Source organism: Lissotriton vulgaris, chromosome 3_1 (genome assembly GCF_964263255.1).
Source record: "Lissotriton vulgaris chromosome 3_1, aLisVul1.2, whole genome shotgun sequence".
NCBI lineage: Eukaryota > Metazoa > Chordata > Amphibia > Caudata > Salamandridae > Lissotriton > Lissotriton vulgaris.
This window is the reverse complement of record NC_141689.1, coordinates 1,025,656,372-1,025,677,919: the sequence shown is the minus strand read 5'-3', so window position 1 is coordinate 1,025,677,919 and position 21,548 is coordinate 1,025,656,372. Positions and strand designations below refer to the sequence as shown.

Sequence of the window (21,548 nt, the reverse complement as noted above, 5' to 3'; positions counted from 1 at the left end):
CATTGCCTTCCTGACAGATACCTGGCTGAACACCACCTCAGCACCAGACATCGCCATAACCATCCCAGAAGGCTACAAGATCTCCCGCAGAGACCGCACCAATGGAGTGGGAGGTGGAATCGCCATCGTCCACAAGAACACCATCAGAGTCTCGACCAACATGGACGACACCCTCAACACCGTCGAGCACCTGCACTTTCAGATCCACACCGACCCCAACACCATCCTCAGAGGAACCCTTGTCTAAGGACCGTCCGGACCCTGACCACAGTTCAGTGACTCCATCGCCGACATCAGCACCCACGCCCTCGCCTTCAAGGACTACATCCTCCTCGGGGACCTAAACTTCCACCTCGAGAACAACGATGCCAACTCCACCGCCCTGATCGACAACCTCGCCAACCTTGGACTCAGACTGCCCATGACAACACCCACCCACGCCGCTGGACACACGCTTGACCCCATCTTCTCCACAAGTCCCCACATCTCCTTCAACCACACCACCGAACCCCACTGGACCGACCACAGATGTGTCCACTTCACCTTCAGGAAACCCACCATGCACCACCACCACCGCACCAATCAGATGCCACGCCGCTGCTGGGGCAAGGTCACCGAAGACCAGCTGACCACCACCCTCACCCTGAGACCACCCGCAGACCCCACCGACCCTTACACCGCCTCCCTCAACCTCAAACAGTGGATCAACGACTGCGCCGACACCCTAGCTCCACTCAGGACCCCCGCCACCAACCACTCCAGCAAGAAAACCACATGGTTCACCGAAGAACTCCAGACCTCCAAGCGCACCTGTCGTAAACTGGAGAAGAACTTGCTCCGCGAACGTTCACCAGACAGCTACACAGCCGACAAGAACGCCACCTACAGACACCACCAACTCATCAGGACCGCCAAGAGGACACATTCAAGGACTGCCTGGATAATAACGCACACAACAGCAAAGAGCTCTTCAACATCGTGAAAGAACTCTCCAACCCCAGCTCCAACACCAACGACATTCCCCCATCTCAAGACCTGTGCGACTCCCTGGCCACCTTCTTCCACTGCAAGATCGCCGGCATCCACGACAGCTTGAACACCACGACCCCCACGTCAACCGCCTAGCCCACCACCCCTGCGACCACCATTCACACCAGCCACTTGATCTCCTGGTCCTACATCAGTGACGAAGACACCATCAAGACCATGAACTCCATTCACTCCGGATCCCCGTCCGACCCATGCCCACGCCACGTCTTCAACAAAGCCAGCACAGTCATCGCCCCCCATCTCCGGAAAGCGATCAACATCTCCATCGAGACAGCAACCTTCCCAGAGAGCTGGAAGCACGTCGAGATCAACGCCTTACTCAAGAAACCCAAGGCAGACCCCAAAGACCTCAAGAACTTCCGTCCTATCTCCCTTCTCCCGGCAAAAGCCACAGAGAGAATCGTCAACAGACAACTGACCCGTTACCTCGAAGACAACGACGCCTTTTGTGGCCATAATTTGTTTGAAGGGCACACTATTTTTGTTTGTGCTGTTTCTGTTTACATGTAATGTTCTTTTGTTAAGCCACTGGTTTGGTTTATGATATGTTTTTTTTTTGTATGCCAACCTTCTGTCTTGAGCGTAACTGTTCTTTTAAATATTTCTTCTAATATGTAATAAATTACAATGTTGTTCTGAAATTTGCACTAATTTATTTTGAAAATACGATTTTATAGGCTTCTCTCCCCCTTTTCCTTTTTCTTTTTTCTTTATTTGTGTAATTTTATACAATAAGTTGCAAAATCTCTGTGACCTCTCTGAACCTTTGTTGGGTTTATCGATTGTCTGTCCCTGGTTCAGAGTTATTGGACTGCCTCTGTAGTTTCTTAATGAACCTCGAAGACAACAGCATCCTGGACCCATCTCAGTCTGGCTTCCGCAGCAACCACAACACCGAAACCGCCCTCATCGCCGCCACCGATGACATCAGGACCCTGATGGACAAAAGTGAAACAGCTGCCCTCCTCTTTCTGGACCTATCAGCCGTCTTCGATGCGGTCTGCCACCGCACCCTATGAGCACGCCTCAACGACGCCGGAATCCAAGAGAAGGCTCTGGCCTGGACCACATCCTTCTTCTCCGGCAGAACCCAGAGTGTCCGCCTCCCACCCTTCCACTCCAAGACCACCGCAAACATCTGCGGCGTACCACAAGGATCCTCACTCAGCCCGACGTTGTTCAATATCTACATAACACCACTCGCCCACGTCGCCCGACAGCACAGGTCCAACATTATCTCCTACGCCGATGACACCCAGCTGATCATCTCCCTCACACCGCCAAAGCCATCCTCCATATGGGAATGAAGGCCATCGCCAAATGGATGAAGGACAGCAGGCTGAAGCTTAACTCTGACAAGATGGAGGTCCTCATCCTCGGCTCCACCCCTCAGCCTGGGACGACTCCTGGTGGCCTACCTCCCTGGGAACAGCTCCAGCACCCACCGACCACGAACGCAACCTAGGGGTCATCCTCGACTCCACCCTCTCCATGACCAAGCAGGTCAACGCCGTCTCCGCATCCTGCTTCAACACCTCTGAATGCTCCGCAGGATCTTCAAGTGGATCCCCTCCGAAATGAGAAAAACCGCCACCCAAGCCCTCGTTACCAGCAGGCTGGACTACGAAAATGCCCTCTACGCAGGAACAACAACCAAGCTCCTGAGACGGCTGCAACGCATCCAGAACGCCTCAGCACTACTGATCCTCGACATCCCCCGATGCAGCCACATCACCCCCCACCTGAGAGACCTACACTGGCTCCCAGTCAACAGGAGGATAACCTTCAAACTCCTCACCAACGCACACAAAGCCCTACACAACGCTGGACCAGCATACCTCAACAGATGACTAAGCTTCTACACCCCCACCAGCAGCCTCCGCTCAGCCAGCCTCACCCTCGCTACGGTCCCCCGCATCCTTAAAATGACCGCCGGCGGCAGATCCTTCTCCCACCTCGCCGCCAAGACCTGGAACACCCTCCCCACCAACCTACGACAGACCCAAGATCTACTGACCTTCAGAAGACTTCTCAAGACCTGCCTCTTCGATCAGTAGCAGCCCGCCCCCCCCCCCCCAGCGCCTTGAGACCCTCACGGGTATGTAGTGCACCTTACAAATTTCCTGATTGATTGATTGCTTAATTGATTGATTGATAGCCTTGATCTTAATGGTCATTGTTTATTTTCATAAAAATGGGCCTGGTAATTACTAATAGATCAATCTTATTCCACTCCAAACTCTTCTAAACTCTCACTTTTTTACCTTTTGAGTGCAACACATCAGAATGAGACACCTTTACCATTATGTTGGAGTGTGCCCTAACCTAAGAAAGGTAGGCCCTATACCTTAGTTGTAGGATTGTTGGTTGTCCAACACCTTCCTTATTACTAAGGCCATCCCTTCCCTTGGAGTATTATTGTACATTGTTTTACAATTCTGTTCTCCAGCCAGTGAGACAGAAAATGAAGAAATATATGCAGTGGATAGATCTGATAATGTTGTCTTCAGCTAGTTAACGGAGTCTATATGCCTCAACTGTTTTTTAGCTTTATTAAAGAAAGTGGGACTGTCCTTAGCACATTCTTAATTGGTATCAACTTAATGGAACAAAAGAAGGAAGAAAGATGTATCCCCTCATTGGTTACCAATACTGTAGAAATACACCCCTTGCTAATGCCTACAAAACTAGTCACCAGCTGATATAATTCTAAATTTGAATTTTCATCTTGGGGGCCACCTGCAGAACTTCCCACAGTACCTCTATCATTAAGAAGATTCTCCAGTTTCTTTGGTTCTGTTAGTGTCTGTGGATCAGTTTCACACCATATTTAGAAATGGTGTATATTCTACAACTAGTGGGCACAGACATGTACCCAGGGGTCCTTTAGTTGCTCTGAAAATATTCCTGATCAAGGTACATACAATTTGTTATACATCAACTGTCTGAGTCCTCCTCCATCCAGATTGAAATTCAACACATTATCTTGTCTTTTCATCTGTCCTTCCAGCCCTGTATCCATAGTAGCTATACTTTGTCATTTATATAAACAATGCTTGACTCTTAAGCCATGATCTGCACCTGTTCCCATACAGGATGGTTTATTTATAGAAATCACCATATTTTCTGCCTTGCTATCCTGCCTAGTCTTTTCTTAATCAAAATTACTTGTTTCCTTCTATCACTGAACATCCCTGGAGTACAGAGGCATATTAAGGAGTTTTTGGATAATGGATACCAATGCTCTTATTATGTTTCATGTAAATATATTCTCTCTAATTGTGAAATGTATTCATTTTTTATAGGCGTACATTTTTCTTTTAGCTGTCTGAGTGCATTTATCTTAACTTTGATTACAAATTAAAATACATTTATCTTCTGAGAAGATGTGCAACCTGATTTCTTAAATATCACATAAAACACCAGCCCCTGGAATTGGGCTATTTGCGTGTTCAGATCAATTGAAAGGATGTTTTTAGATATATTTGTAACTTAAAACTGCTCAAGCACAGCAATAGTGTCATCAATTGCTCTAAATGCATATTCAGATTTATAGTAACAATGTTGTTAGATATATTATTAACTTTTAACCCCTCAAACACAGCCAGTGTATTATCAATTTCAGGAGTTTCGGGAAGGAGTAGATTGTTGTAGATGTGTCCCAAAGGCCAGAGAGGATGACCTTGGCTCGCCAACTTGTGATTCAGGGCATATCACTTAATCTCCCCGTGCCCACAAAAATATGTAATGTAATCTGGTGCAGGTGTAAATTTCTTAAATGTACTTGGTCCAAGTTTGTGCGATACAAAACTGCAAAAAAGTACCAAATGTAACACTATTCTATTAAAGTTGAACCAAATGCCTGCTTGTTGGAAAGTGGTTTATTAGTAGGGGTATGTAGGTACCTACCACTAGTAATTAGGCCACAATCACAATAAAAGGTCCAGTCAAGGTCCCAATAAATTATTCCCTTGCTCAACTTTTAGTAACTGGCAATGAGCAGGCAGGCTTAATTTAGGAGACAGGTGTGTAAAGCATTTAAAAATACCAATACATTAAATAAGTAAGACACAACACACAAACACATCCAACACCAGTTATAAAAATAGGAAATATTTGTATGATTAAAATGACACCAAAATGTCAAGAATCCAATGTAGGGAACTTGAAATGTGAATTTTTTAAGAATAAAAGTAAAACTAGAACTTAGATGCAAATAGCGCTCAAAGGGTTATAAAATGGTCATGCTGGACAGGCATACAGTCAAGAGGTTAGGCCACCCATGATGTAACACTTTTACACTTACTTCCAGAAGTGTTACTTGATACACGAAAAGAGTCAACAGCCCCAGCCAAGGATTCAAATGATCTGGTTTGCCTCTTGCGGTCTGGGACTACAACTCCCACAATACACCTGGTCAATTTATGGAGCTCTTGGCAAATGTTTCTCCAAACTTCTGGAAATTGTTCCTGAATTTCTTCATGTTGGTTCAAAGTGTCCAAAATATCAATCCAAGGGACTAGAAGCTCTGAGATTGTCCTTGGGATGTTGGGACTACGTTTGCCACAATGCACTTGGCCAAATCCTTAAAAATTCCCTGGACACAGACCCACTGGGTTCTTCTTGGTGGAGATGATGCAGGGGGGGCTCTTTTAACCTATTGCTTTCAGGGAGTCCACTACTTCACTTGTTGAAGCAAAGCAAAGTGTTTAGGACTGTAGTTCCAGGTGTGCAGCAGGTGCAGGCATTCAGAGTGCAATCCTTTGGGTGCAGTCTAGGGTTCCAGGGTTCTTTTTGTAGTTGCAGACAAGGATCTCTTGGAGCAATTTTGTACCTGTTGCTTTCAGGGAGTCCCTCCTCAATCCTTCTAAAGCAGGACAAAGTATCAAGGGCTGTAATTCCAAAGTTTGCAGAAGGTGCAGTTCTTATAAGTACAGTCCTCTTAGCAAGTAATGTTTTTCTAAATCCCATGAATTTCGAGGTATCTTAATGCTGGTATGCTATCACTGATCATGTAGAAGAGGAGGCTTACCCTGGAGACAAAAAGCCATGTATTCAATGATTGTCTAAAATACAGCCCTTTTGTTTAAACCTCAATGAAAAAGGCATAGAATTCAATAGCTTTCAAGCTAGATAGAAGAAATGTCTGCCACCCCAATTCACCTTGGTTACCTTAGGATTAGCCACCAACCTGGCGGTTGTTGATCTTAAATCACATTGAGGGATGTGCCACCCAAGGGACTTCTGGAAAATAGAAAGTCCAGATCCCAGCAAAGCCTTATGTACAATGCATAAGGCCTTGAAATGTACCCTATCCCGAACAGGCAACCAGTGGAGGTCTCTGATTCTCTTTGATATGGAACTGAATTTTGTCGTTTTTAAGAGTAAGCAAGCTGCAAAATTCTACAGAGACTGAAACTTTGATTACAGATGCTTATGCATTTCCAAATTAAAGAGCTTTATAATAGCCTATCTTTGATAGAACCAAGGCAAATATTACAAATGTTTGCAAATCTGAAGGAATAAATAGAATGATCTTTTTAGTATTTCATAAGTCAAAAACATGAAGATGTAATGTGATTGATCTGTTCTGAAAAACAAAGTTGGTCATTGAAAAAGACTCCAAGATTTTTCACTTTTCGAACTGGAGCTGGACAGAGACCTCAATCAGGTGGCCACCAAGAATCATTCCAAGAAGAGATGTAATTTTCAAAGAGTGTCACCTCTGTTTCCTTAGTATTCAACTTAAGACAGTTTTCCTGCATCCAGCTTGTGATTTTGTTAAATTATTTGGTCACACCGTCTACCTCAGATGTAATTGATACCAATCTCTGCATATCTTCAGCATAGGATATTGCAGGAAAACTGTGTGATCAAACGAGTGGTGCGAAGGGGGGTGACATAGATGATAAATAATGTAGGGGATAATGATGATCCCTGAGGCACCCCACAAGGAAGAGAGAAAGAGTTGGAGATATGCCCTTCAAACACCACAGTCTCTTCTCTATTTTGTGGAAAAGAATAGAGTAAGGTTAGAGCTGCACCCTTAATCCCCAGTTACTCCAGTCAGTTGACAAGCACTTGATGGTTAACCATGCCAAAGTGGCTGAGAGATCCAGCAAGATGAGTGCAGCTCTCCCTCCCTTATCCACCTGCATTTGAATCTCCTCAGAAGCTGCAATTAATGCTGATTCTATACAGTGCTGTGGCCTAAAGCTGTGTTGCGATGGATCCAAAAGATCACTTGCTTCCAAAAAGGCGATCAGATCTTCATTACAGCTTTTTAAAAGATATTTGTAGGAAGAGGTAGGCAAGATATAGGCCGGTAATTCTTTACCTCTGCAGGATCTTGGGATTTTTTTTTTCAGATGGGGAATCCCAATGTTTTTTTTCATGCTGTTGGAAAGTGCCCTGAGCAAAGTACTTTATTTAAATGTACGAAAAGATTATCGTGCGGGGAACTTAAGGTGGACACATATTCATAGGGGAACCCGATTTAGTTGTTTCCAGCAATCTTGTTACTCTTTCCTCCGTTAAAGACATGAAATTGACGAAACCATTCCATGACTCATTAGGATTATCATCTGGCTCCACAAAAAAGGATCAACCAAGTGATATACATTCTGATTAGCAAAATACTACTCATAAACATGTATTTTCATATGAAAGAATTCCACAAGTTTATTACAAAATTCTTATATGGCACAAACTGTTCATTCTAATCAAAATTTGAAAGCGCAGTGACCGTTTTGAAGAGTTCTCAAGAAGAATTTCTAGCCAAGCCAATTTTCTCTGTAAAAAAATGTTGTTTTTGCTGAAACAATTGCTGCTTTGTACACCTCAATACCTAGTTTATATTTCTCTTTCTCTTCTATACTATAGTTTTACCTTTATTTCCTTCCTTGCCCCCTGCATTTCATCTTGAGTTTTCCTAGTTCAAAGGAATACCATGGGGCTGATAGATTTTTTCCTATAGCCAAATCTTGTTTTTTCAAGGCAAGCTGAGTGACCGCAGAGTCATACCAGTTAGAAAAGGTGCAGACCAGGGGTTTTAGCCGGGCAGTCCTTCTTCTCTTAATTGTTTCAAGCAGGGATCTGAGTTGCCATCCAGCTCTCCCATATTTATTCAGTTTTCCTGAGTGTCAAGCAGGGGACCAATGGGATGCAGGGTGTCAACCTCAGGTATGACCACTTCCTACAAAGTGTGGCATTTTCTTCCAAAATCCTTTCCTGGAGAGTTAACTGTGGCTAAGCCAACCCACTGGTGTGGCTAAGTTTCCCTAACACTCCCCTTCCAGGTCCTTCACTAATGTAATTACTGGGGCTCCTGTCTGGCTGGGGCTCAGGATGTGGGGGTGAGTCTGTGATGTCCTAAACTGTCATTCTCCCTTTGAAGACCAGTTTGGTTTCTCCACCCCATTCCTGCCTTGTGTTCTGCAGCTTGCAGTCCTCCTCACACAGTAAATTATGTGTCTCTAGTCAGGCCAATCAACACCTCATTAAGACAGCTTAGTCAGCCTGGCAGGGGTTGGCCAATCAGGAGAGGGCAGCTGGAAGGATGGATTTTGGCTTACAGAAAAGAAAGTTCTATAACTTATTTTACTGGGATAGTTATAATAAATCAGTGGCAAGTTTTGGAATTTATTCTATCATTTTGATACTTTGTAGTAACTTTTTGGCTTCTTTCTTTCAATTTGATATTTGATAAAAGTATTCCCATGTTAGCCTATGGAGCTATTGGGCTACAATGAGGAAAAACAAAATTGGCAGTTTTCCCTCACCAGGGCGTATAAAACTTCTTTTATAATGTCCCATCTTATAGCTTTAAATCACGCTACCCGGGGGTACCTAGGGGAGACCTTAGGGGTGACATATGTGAATATAGGGTAATTTGAGAATTTAGAAGTACCTTTAATTTTAAAGTTGAGTGTGCATATAATTTACGGGGAGAAGCAGCCTGCAAGGCAGGGCTGGCTTTCAAAATGACAACAGTAACCACAGTAGTGCACATATAGGCTCAATAAATCTACTGGCCCTTTAGACATACATGCCCCATCGTATGCTAGAGACTATAGGCATTTTGTCAGTACCAATTGAAATTATATCAAATTATATCAAAGTACTTTAATTCAGAGCAGTGGGTCTTGTTAGCAGATCAAAATTCACAATCAGAGTCAGAAAAACTAGCATCTAGTTGTCAAAATGGGGGCAAACGGTAGTGGGACACTGCAAACATGTCCTGGTTTCTAACAATACCATTGTTTATAAAATGTCCAAATTAGCTCGCTCCATTTGAGTAGGATATTTCCATTCTTCCCTCTGTTTCTTAAATGGAGAAAGACAGAACGCAGGTCTTATGTGAATGAGATTCCATTCCACCTTCATTGGTCCATGCCTAATCTTCTTCTCCTTGGCAAAGAAGTAATTATTTGGAAGTTGAAAGTTCTTTCTTGACCAATTGTAAAATAATATACATTGGAACCTATTGTTTTCATGTATATGTTTGTGAAATGAGGAAGCCTCTCTGAACTGCTCTAAAGCATGTTTTTTTAAAACTCTGGACTTGAGGCCTGGTAAGGCTCGCACACTTTCCATGGCCCACAGAACAACCTGCAAGCAGTAGGATACCTCTCCATTAATGGCTGTGCACTACTTAAGAACATGAGTGTGCTCACAGTTGCCCCACTCCTTTACAAATTGCTCACTGAAAAATAGGTATTGGGCTTCTTCATTAATTTCAATAGAAGCCATGACAGCCTTTCTGGGTCTAGTTTCATAGGCCGATTGGGTGTTCTATATAGTTTTAAATGCACCAATATGCATGTATCAGGTTGGGCATAGCTTCTTATTTCTTCTGCAGCCACTAGGTTCCACCACGTCTCCTTCAAGGCATCAAAAAGATTGGTATAAGGATCTTTATTGTTTGGAATTATGGTACAAATGCTCTTAAGAAAACAATCAGAGCTCCTGGGAGAATATTTCCTCCAAACACACAACTTCCAGATCAGGGTTTGTTTAAGTGCTTCGATTTGATATCCATATTGCACATCAAATGTTTCCAGCTTTTGGGTCATTGCGCCCACTATGTTGTTTTCCATACCATTGTTGGGGAGAGGTCTTCAAAGTCTTCCATAATTTAAGCTGAAGATTTTTGGCACATTCCTTGCTTTGGGGTAGCTTGCCCCAGATTCTGTGCCAAAATATTCTGTGCCAAAATATTCTGCTAGAATTCGGATGGTTCATTATGACACCCTTCATAATGTTGGTAACTAATTTTTCACAAGAGAGCAATCAAAAGAATAAACAAGTCACTACTTTAACCCATGCACATTTTTTAGACTTTCCTTAAAGTTCCCTCATGATGATCCCACCTTGTATGTAAACTCATTGACTGCCACAAATTTACGGCAGATAAAATGCAATCTCCGACACCCACTGCATGTACCTCCCCTCAGTAGACCACATGTCCTCAATAATAGGTTTCTTTAAAACTGTTATTCCATGTTATGCCTTCTAAAGGGGCAAGTTCTCTCTTGTAAACAACTGGATTAAAGGCACTTCCCTACCCTACTGATAAAACTGACAGCTGGATCAGAGGTCAGTAGAGTGTACAGAATGTTCAAACTTTGAAAATAGTCAATCATCTTTAAGATATGTGATAAGAGGGCTGCAGTTCTATATAGGGTGTTAGAAATTGCAAATGTGGAGAGTTCCACAAAACAAATGCTTTATGGTAGCAGTGAGAGTGGCAGCTCACTTTTGTGAGTTAGCCATTGAACCAGATTAGTCCGGAATATCATATGCATGCATTTATTTTCTGCATCCAAACATTAACACTGTTATTTCTTGCAGTTTTCATTCTGCTTTCATCCTGTAACAGGGCTTCAGGCCTCCATTGGTGAAGTTATATCCAGCATCTCGGCAAGCAAGTCATTCACGAGTGAGATCACCCGCACTGTCCTTTATGTGAAGGACATGGGGATAGCAGATGCCTGTGGGATAGCTCCTACGAATGCCTCAGCCCTTGAGACAGATCCTTTGTTCGCCACTGTGGTGAAAGCAACACAACAAAGGTACTTTCATAGATGAGTTCAATATCAAATATGTGGGCAGGAAGGCACAGTGGATTAAATGCTCATCATTTAGCTATACAGTCATCTCACGTCATAAGTTTAAATCCCAGCAAGTCTGACTCAAACTTCTATCCTCAAAGGTTGGTAAATTGAATACAAGTGAACTGGGAAATAGTAACACCATTATTTACAGCACTCAGAAAAGGCATGATTTTGGAAGACAGCGTTGTATGTAATAAAAAAAGCGAACTTTTTTTTTATTAATCTAAAAAATAAATGTAATTATGCTATTCAGAGAATTAAAGAAATGCCCCTGGAATTTTTTATATAGACTTTTGGGTCACTAAAGCAGCAAGTTATTTTTTAGATATCTTTAACCCAAATCTGTTTTTTGATGACTCCCTAATCGAAAATCTCCTTTTACCAGTGGATGTCCTAGAAAAATAGATCACACTGCAGAACACTGCATTGCATGTATATCCTCTTTCAGCCTCAGTATAATATGTGACATATGAAACATGACCATGTATTGTTTAGGCTCATTCATGTTGTTTAATATACACAGTTGGGCATAAAAATTCAGTATGATAATGTTGTCAGGCCATATAGCATCTTCAGTATCATCTTGATAACCTATCACCATTCTCATCAATAGACGCGTCAGCTTACCCCAAAACCACTAAGGGTAGTGGAATTATCATATTCAGTCACAGTTATAATCAGTGGAAGAATGGGAAGTGGTGCTGTTACGGTCACCATTACAGTCATCGCCCACCCACAGCAATCTGCAGCAAAAGGAGTCTTAGGCATAGAAGTACATTTCTTTTGACATGTTTTATTTACACTAACCATCAAAAAAGCCATTTCTGTTGATTAACTAAATTGCCAAGAGTAGCAAAAGTGACACAATTTGACCGCAATTACATCAGTAGGGGCATGCCTTCTCCTACAACCTGCCTATATTTGCTGCTAAGGAGCTATGGGAAGGACGTTAGAACTGCAGAAAATATACAGGGATCCTGAATCAATGTTCAATTTATGTGTTTGTAGCATCCTTTATCACCCCCCACACAAACTGAAGCAAGAGCAATAAAACACACGAAAGGTAATAGAGGGAAAGCTTGTAATTCGAGGTAGCATAGCGAATAAAACAACAGTAGTTGTAAAGCTACCTCAAGCAATTGCCAGTGGTTAGACTATTTGCAAGCATTCCTCTCATAATTTTCTGAGTGTCTGAAGCAAGGGCAACGCATAGGGTATCATAATGCAATTGTCACACATAAGACAATTATGATGCAGTTAGTCAATTACATATTTGGTACTCTGGATAGCAAATTGGGGTTTGGGAGTCTTTTGTCATTGTTCCCACATATAATTGCCATAGTGGTGTTATCTGTTCCAGTGTATTTTCATTTCATATCAAGGGAGAATGGGGGGGGGGGAAGGGGGTCTAAATAAGGTGTGAATTGCAAAACAGGGTACTTCAAAGTCTCTTGTATAGGAGCACTGGAGAAACCTTTATCTCCGCTCCACACTTGAACAGACAACACTCAGATCTGTATTACGTACAGTGCCCTGAAGGTGCAACCAACATTTTTTGCACATCCGGGGCACAGTAGTATTATAAGACGGGGCACAGATGCTTGTGCGACCTCTTCCATATTATAGATACCACCAGCACACATGCAGCGCTGGTGCTATCTTAAGAGGGCATTCCTTAATTTGTATGGGGGCACAACCCTATGTAAATGAGGGAAATACTTTGTCTCTGCAACTGCACCATATTTTGGATGCGTCGCATAGGCAAAGAAGATCTCAGGAAGCGCACGGTGAGCCACAAAAAAGTGGTGTCCTGTCTGTGTGTCCCCTTAGGACATACTTCTAGAGGAGGGAAGGGGGACCCATGGAGCCCCCTTACATCCCCTGCATGCAAGTCCAGTCATTCACTGCACCACCTTCAAGGGGGCTCTTTGTCTTCCCTTTGCACAACAACAGAGGTGGGTCCTCTTGCACAACAAAAGATGAAGCGGCTGCTTGAAACAGCTGTTCTGTCTTTCCCTAATGTGCTACCCCCAGGGTAGCGTGAGTTTGTGGCTGCCTGGGGGTCAGCACACTATCAGAAATAGACACAATGTCACTGTTTGCTCGGGCTCACTAATTATGAGATGTTCCACAGTGCAAGCAGGGACAGTGCACTGTATTTGTCATACGGCCCTAAAAAGGCAAACCTTGGAGTGTGGGAATTGGGGTCAGAGACTGCCAATTCACATTTAGCAGTCTAGAAAACCAAGACGATAATGCTCACTAGTGTGTTGCCCTGGCTAAAATTAATTTAAACCTGTGGACAAAACCCGTTGCGGTCATAGAAGCATTTACTTTATCAATTCAATTCAAGAATCTTTATTCGGTGATTAAAAAACACCATAAAAGCACATGCATATATACATAGATAAAAAGTCATTAAACATTATTCAAGATCCTTATACACAAAGTTAATACAAATAGAAATACCGACATACAGATCCACAATTTTAAAATAGAAAATCCAAGATATTTCATTCCTCTCCCCTAGTCAGCCTTAATCGAACCGCAACCTTAATAAAATTCATAATACAGCACAAGGTTAGGGGGTCAGAGGCTTTTTGCAAAAAGACTAATGCATCCCTGGCATGTTCCTGTTGGGCTTTTTTTAAAATATTTACAAGAAATCTGCGCCTGGGCATAGAAAAATAGGGACAAAGCAAAACAAAATGGAGGGAATCCTGCGGAGACCTGTTGTCGCAGCCGCAGGGTCCCTTCTGCTCAATTGACGTGGTGAAACCTGCTGGTGAAGCCAACATAAAAGGAAGTAAATTCAGTCTAAAACGGCACATAAGAAATCTATCCTGTGCATTATGCACAAGGTACAGATAAGGCTCCATACCCTCCACACTCTTCACCAGATTATGAGCCCTCACAGTCTTTTTAGCTCCTTCAGCATCAGCTCTGCATTGGATTTTCCGCTCTAGGAAAATTTCCCCTACTTGTTTCTTGTGCTGGGCTGAAATTGTTGTAGGGTTCGCGAAGAGGTTGCCAAAACCTAAATCTTCAAGGGTGTTTTTTACGTATTTAAGCCAGGGGATGCGCATACAATTGGTCCTATCTAAGCAGTCCAATAAAATTTCTCTGCTGAGATGCGCATCTGGGTTAACCCATATTTTTAGCCAGGCCACAATTGGCCTAAGTTTTAACAGGTCATCCAAATATGGCCTCCCTAGCTCCCTATGAGCTATGATTCCAGCGGTACTGGGAGGTGCCCTCAGGATAGATTTCAGATATTTGTTTTCTTCCTGTTGGATTCTAGTGGTGTTCACAAAGCCCCATACTTCTGCCCCATAGATTACTTTGGAGCATGATACGGAGCAATACAGGTTCATCACCTGTTCCGGGCTCCATCTACCTAGCCTCCTGCCATATCCAGCTATTGCCCCATTGGAGGCAATCATTTTGCTACAACGTTCCGCCACCAAGGAGTTAAACTGCAGAGCGCCGTCAAAGGGTACTCCAAGATAAGAGAACGTTTTAACCTCCTCTAAAATATGGGTACCTATTGTATAAGTAAATTTAGAGGACGTTTTTTTGCCGGCCAGGAGCACATATGATTTACCCAGGTTGACAGATAGATCCAGGGTACCCATGAACTTAACAAACCTGTCTATCAGGATTTGTAAGCTTCGGGGTGTACGTGCAAGCAAGACCGCGTCATCTGCGTAGAGCAGAACAGGAATATGCCGCGGCCCGACCCTTGAGGAGTCTGCCTTTAAACCCAACAGAAACTGCTCCAAGTTGTTAATATAAAGGGAAAACAGAAAAGGGGCAAGAATGCAACCTTGTCTGACTCCGCTCTTGCATGGAAAAGAGTCAGACAATCCTCCCTCCCTATTAAATCGAACCTTGGCCGTGGTGTCGCTGTGCAATTCCCTTAATATAGTAATTAAACCACTCTCAATCCCCATGCTTGACATCATATCCCACTGTTTTCCTCTATTGACGTGGTCAAATGCTGCTGCCAAATCCATGAATCCCATGTAAATTGGTTCGTCACTGGCCAGAGTATATTTGGCAGTCAGCATATAAAGGTTCAGGCATTGGTCACTGGTGGACCTCCCTGTCCTGAACCCGTATTGAGTGTCCGAGAAGGTGTTATTCTCTTCGGTCCACTCGGACAGTCTGTTAAGGATTGCCCTACCCAAAAGTTTGGCCGATACGTCAATCAGGGAAATAGGCCGATAGCACTTGGGGTCGTCCCTATTGCCCTTTTTGAAAATTGGCACAATAATTTCTTTAGACCAGGATGGTGGCAGGCCACAGGTGGTAGCAGTATTTATAACCCTGGTCATCAGAGGGGCCCATAGTTCTATGTTGCTAAGAAACAGGTCAGGGGGAATTCCATCCGGGCCCGGGGCTTTATTTTTAGTCAGACCCTCCATCCCTGCAGTAATCTCCTTAAGGGTAAATACTACCGGGGGAACCTGACTTGGGGTTACCGGTGGCTCTACAGGGATACCGGGCTCATGGTTATATAAACCCCTAAAGTGGGTGACCCACTGCTCCGGGAGGATGTTAGCCCCTATCTCCGGGGAATCATTTTCTTGGAAGGTCGGTTTATTAATGATTCTCCAAAAACCCGCTAAATCCTTTCTTTCCCCTACCTCTCTCAAATCTGCCCATGCTTCTGCCTGCAGGGCAAGTTTCCTCCTTTTGGTCTCTTTTTTTATATTTTTCTCTGCACACCTTGATTGTTTGAAGGTCCCTTGGTTTTAGCTTAAGGCAGCATTTCAACTCCCTCAGAGCTTTAGAACAGTCTTTATCAAACCACCGGGGATTTACCAGGTTACGTGTGGGCGCACTGGTCTTAAGTAGGCCGTCGATCAGGTTAGCGATCTGGTCAAATGATTCCAGTAACCTTGATCCCTGGACTTCTAAGTCTAGACAGTCATTGATGGCCGGTAGGCCCTTGTCACCCAAAGTTTTGTAAAACTTTACCCCGTCTATTTTGGACCATTTCAGTCTCCTGCCTTGGTCTGTGACCCTCTCCTCAATTGAGCGATGGATTCTGGTTCCAACACCCACCCTATACGAGAGCTCCAAAACAAGAGGGTTGTGGTCGCTGAAACTGCTCCATTCTATCCCTACACTGATTATTTTATTTATCAGGGATCTCGAAGCCAGAATGTAATCTATAATAGATGAGCAACCCCTGCCCTTGAAAGTTGGTGGAAGTGTGCCATCCGTCTGAGGGTCTATCATATAAATGGTATGCTCTAAGTCGTACTTAAGCCGAAGCAAACTGAGAGCCGACCCAGTAGGCGTATGAGAAAAATGCGGCCCCTTCTCCATTGGGCATTGTGACCAGTCTGTATTTACCTTGACCAGTGCCGGACAGAGATGGCAGTTAAAGTCTCCCATTATAAGCAGCCCGTGAGACTGCCCCTTATTTTGGAATGTTGTTTCTTGTCCCAGCCTATGGTCTAGTTCAGCTAGTAGCGGGATATGGTTGTTCGCTATCTCAGTGTTATAGATGTTAAAAACAGAAAATCTTAACCCCTTTCCGAGGAACCGAACTGCCTGGATCCCATGTGAGTTCCGATCTGGGGACGACCAGGTGCCTGGGAGGTCTAAATCTACGTAAATGGACAAACCGCCCATTGCTCTCCCTGATCTGGATTTCTGGGCGGGAACAAAAAAACACTTGTACCCCTGTAGGTGATAATTATTCACCAAGGCCCATGTCTCCTGTACACATATAACATGAAATTTTCTAATAAAGTCAACCCATTCCTTATTGTTAAATTTGCCTGCTATGCCTGCTACATTCCAGGAGATCAATCTTACTCCCTCCCCCCTCCGTTCTGAACCCCCCTGGGGCCTTGATGGTATCTCCTGTATTGACCCTTGCTTGGCCAGCCCATGTCCCCCTCCTATACATTCTATGGCTGTAGCCTTAGGTTCAGCGTACACGGATTTCCCCGCACCACTTGGTAGAGTTTGCTGAGCCTGAGAGCTTTGCTCCTCCATCACCTCTACCAAGGCGCCCTTTTCCATATAACCCTGGGGGGCATTATTCGTTTGTCAATCTACCCCCTCTAGACCATTCAGGCAATTAAACCGGTTGTAGATGTGAAGGGGTGGCTCTGGTCGGCCAAATAATGGCCTAAGGTTAAAGTCCTGGTGTCTCCCCCTCCTGCCAACCCTCTCCCAGTTGTCATGAATTTGGGGCGGCTGCAATGGGACTGGAGTAATGGGAAAAAAGAAAGACACACGAAGGGTTTGGATAGTGGATTCCCTAGATCTGTTCTTCCCTTGGCATATGTAGTACACCGTTCCTGTGTCCCTAAAGCTCACCAATATGCATTCCCCTATAATGGATTTGTGTGTTCTCCCCACCCATGGCACCCTTCTTACCATTATGATTTCATTATTAAGGTGTATCAGGAGGGGTCTATTTATGTTTAACCACTTAATTACCCTACTTTTCAGGGCACAAAAATCCTCAGTTTCACCTACTTCGAGTGGGGGGACACCCGCCATGACTACAGTGAAATCATTAGTCTCTGGGGGTAGGTTAGGCCTGCGTGGTCTCGGGGGAAGCTTCATTAGAGGGGTCAGTGTGGTACTATCTGCCGGCTGTGCCGGAAGAACAGGGCCTGCAGGAGGAATGGGCGTATTAGAGTTGAGGGACTTAGTTGTTGCTGGCTTAGTCCTTAAGGGTTGTTGCGAGACCGCCGCATTTGCGGCTTGTGGAGGGGCTGGGTTTGCTACACTATTTACAGGCTGTTGAGGGGCTAATGTGATGGGAGTAGGTTCTAGATGCCTTCCCTGATGACCAGGCGGAATTTTCAGACTACTTAGTGTGGCCTCCAGAATGGTTAGTCTGATCTCAATCTTTTTTATACTCTCGCTAATCGGTAGTAATAGAGACCTTAGCAGGAATTCCAGGTTTCCAAGCGGGACAACAGAGAGGGGGACATTAGCGATATTAGTTCCTGTATCTTTTATCGGGCGGGAGCTAGGGCCTCCTGGGCAATAGGTTTGGGATGTGATTCAGCCGGTAATTTCGCTGCTAATAAGGGGGGTTTTGAAGACTTCCCAAAATCCGAGTGAGAGATTTTGGGTTTGCTCTTCCCCTGGGCTCCCTTCAATTTCCTCCTACGTTTATTAGGAGGGGGCCCAAATGCTCCTTGCGTAGTGGCTGGCTTAGGTTTAGCTTTCCTAGCCTTAGGGGCTGGGGGGCGTTGGGAGACTAAATCAATGGTCACCCTAGTAGGGCTTGGAGTAATAGCTGGAGCTATACTTGTGGCTACAACTAGTGAGGTGTTCGTACAATCCCTCAGCAGGAGTGGGACATCATCTATTAGGGTCAACTCCTCCCTGGGCATGGTGGGGTGATCTCCAAGGGGGGGTGTTTTTCAGGTTATCTATTGAGCGTCTCCGTTCTGCCCTTAACCGGGACAAGTTGCACTCTTTGTCCCCCTCCCCCACCGCCCGGGAGAAATAATTCTCTAGGGTCCTGTTTTTGACTCTTCCCTGCTTCAATGGGGTACTCTCCCTTGCCGGGGACGGCATAATAATAAATGATGGGTTGTATTCGGCAGGGGGCTGTAACAGTATATAGGACCAGGGTTCGAATGAGCAACACAAGAGGGTAGGCCCAGCCCGGCCAACTCCGGCCTATGACGGCCTTAGACGGTCCCGCCCTTGTCCCGGGCTTCTCCCGGGACGCTCCCGCGCGCTCCCGTGCGCTCCCGCGCTGCGGGTATATTAAGGTCTTTAAATACCTGTTTGCGTTATGGGCGGGGGGCGTGGCCGGCAGGGAGAGCAGCCCAGCTGTTGTCAATGGGGCACGCAGGGGCTCCTGGTCCACGGAGTCCCTGCTACGTGCTCGCAGCCCTGCCGGTCCGGTAGTGATGCCCAAAGTCAGCAGCCCTTCACAGCACGGCGCTGCGGGACCCGCGAAGCGGGTCCGGCGAGGTGGGAGGCTCGATCCCTGTGTCAAGAGGGCTTCAATCCCTGATTCAGGAGGAGTCCGTGCAGGTAACCCACAGCAGTCAGGTGCAGTTTCCAGCAGAAGAGGGTCCCGTTTGAACTCTGGATATCCCGCCTATTAAGCTCCGTGGGCAGGGGGCGTGGCCGGCAGGGAGAGCAGCCCAGCTGTTGTCAATGGGGCACGCAGTGGCTCCTGGTCCACGGAGTCCCTGCTACGTGCTCGCAGCCCTGCCGGTCCGGTGGTGATGCCCAAAGTCAGCAGCCCTTCACAGCACCGCGCTGCGGGACCCGCGAAGCGGGTCCGGCGAGGTGGGAGGCTCGATCCCTGTGTCAAGAGGGCTTCAATCCCTGATTCAGGAGTTGTCCGTGCAGGTAACCCACAGCAGTCAGGTGCAGTTTCCAGCAGAAGAGGGTCCCGTTTGAACTCTGGATATCCCGCCTATTAAGCTCCGTGGGCGGGGGGCGTGGCCGGCAGGGAGAGCAGCCCAGCTGTTGTCAATGGGGCACGCAGGGGCTCCTGGTCCACGGAGTCCCTGCTACGTGCTCGCAGCCCTGCCGGTCCGGTGGTGATGCCCAAAGTCAGCAGCCCTTCACAGCACCGCGTTGCGGGACCCGCGAAGCGGGTCCGGCGAGGTGGGAGGCTCGATCCCTGATCCCTGCTCGATCCCTGTGTCAAGAGAGCTTCAATCCCTGATTCAGGAGGCGTCCGTGCAGGTAACCCACGGCAGTCAGGTGCAGTTTCCAGCAGAAGAGGGTCCCCCATTTACTTTATCAGAGAAAGTTCATTTTCAGAGTTATTTCAAACAGACTTCTTGTACCCCAGTGACACACTGACTTGGCAAGTTACAACATAATTTCTCCTATGCTCTCCACTTTAATTAATTCATGTTGATTTGCACAAACAATTCCTCAACAAAGGAAACTACTGCTGTCATGAAATTATGCCATGTCCTCTTGAGTGAAGACAATCACAAGGACTTTGTTTCCCATGGTTATCCAAGGTGAAACCTATGCTGCTGCAGTCTAGTGGTGAAACTGTACACTTTGTAATCAAGAAATGCCTCAATTGTTCTAGTAAACTCTATTATTTCTTTTACTTCAGTGGTGTTACGTCATCGTTTCCAGTTTCCCAACTAAATATGTCCCATGCAGAACTGGTGAATGAAAACTGGGCATTTGGAGGCAATGAGAGAAGCCTGAGATACATCCGGCGCTGCATAGAGCATTTCCCCAGCATCTGCGCTCTGGGGCCCAATGGGCAGCCCGTCTCGTGGTCTGTGATGGAACAGTCGTGTGAGATTCGGATGGGATTCACTGTCCCTGAGTTCCGCCGGGCAGGCCTGTCCAAGCAGCTGTTGATCACTTTGACTGACTTTCTTCAACGAAGTAACGTTCCATTCTATCTGCGTGTGGCCGAGGAGAACACAAAGGCTAAAGGGGTGCCACTGAGTGCAGGGTTAAATGAATCTTGCTTCTGGTATCAATGGAAGTGTAGCCCAATTAAACGTTCCAATTAACATGAAACGTAAACAGATACGTTTGTATATGATGTTTTTTAATGTAGGCCTGGACATTTGAGATATACGTCAAATTACAAATATGAATTACATTACTAATATTCATTTCTTGGTCTTTCTGCGAGTCACATTTATAAATACGAAAGGAGTTCATATCGCCCCCCCAGGGCCCTCATAATCTTTCGAATATTGATGTACGCACCAGACGGAAAAACAGAAAATCGTGTATCCACAAGCACTCGAATAAATAAATAGAATTAAAAGGACACTTTGAAATGTTTTCCATATTAAAATGAATACTTTTCAATAAAAATGACACAATGTAAATTGAATGTTATCATAACAAGTTTCCTTGAATTTCCTTTCTTCGGAGATCGCAGCAACGCGCAACGGGTAAGCTAGTTATCCATAAAATAATCAGCTTCTTGAGGCTTTCAATTCCTTATCTTTTCTTCTCTTTCAATCCTTACTTGGAGTTCCCTCTGCAGTGGTTAGTTTGTAAAAAATTAAGTGCTAGAACCCAAGCAGTTCATAGTAGTTCACTGCAGCTGGCACCACCAACAGCCCTGCCACTGCTGCTGAATGCCAGTAACAGCATTATGTATATGCTAGATTTATCATTTTTAAATAAACATGTGTGAAAGTAAGGCACTCAACATTACAAGGTAATCTTTTTAATCTTTTGTTTTAATTCAAGTTCTTCATACTCACCCCAACAAGCACACTGCACCGTGGCGTCACTCTACACGTTCTCCAACTCCTAATTTTTTGAATCTGAAGATTCTTAGAACCACTGGTTTACCCAGCAACAGGTGAGGCCATGCCCAATGTTCTAAGTTACATCACAAGATACCACACACATTCCCCTCTTAACAAAGCACAA

General features: G+C 45.0%; 1 protein-coding gene across 2 annotated transcripts in view; it reads left to right on the top strand.

Annotated features, from left to right (window-relative positions):
- LOC147727329 (glycine N-acyltransferase-like protein 2) overlaps positions 1-21,006 on the top strand; it is a 136,033-nt gene extending 115,027 nt beyond the window's left edge. For both annotated transcript variants that reach the window (XM_086963096.1, XM_086963095.1), the window contains exons 5-6: positions 10,931-11,123; positions 20,251-21,006. In XM_086963096.1, the coding sequence (XP_086819222.1) occupies positions 10,931-11,123; positions 20,251-20,665 (608 nt within the window). In that variant the 3' untranslated portion in view covers positions 20,666-21,006. The remainder of the gene's footprint in view (positions 1-10,930; positions 11,124-20,250) is intronic.
- The last annotated feature ends 542 nt before the right edge of the window (positions 21,007-21,548 follow it).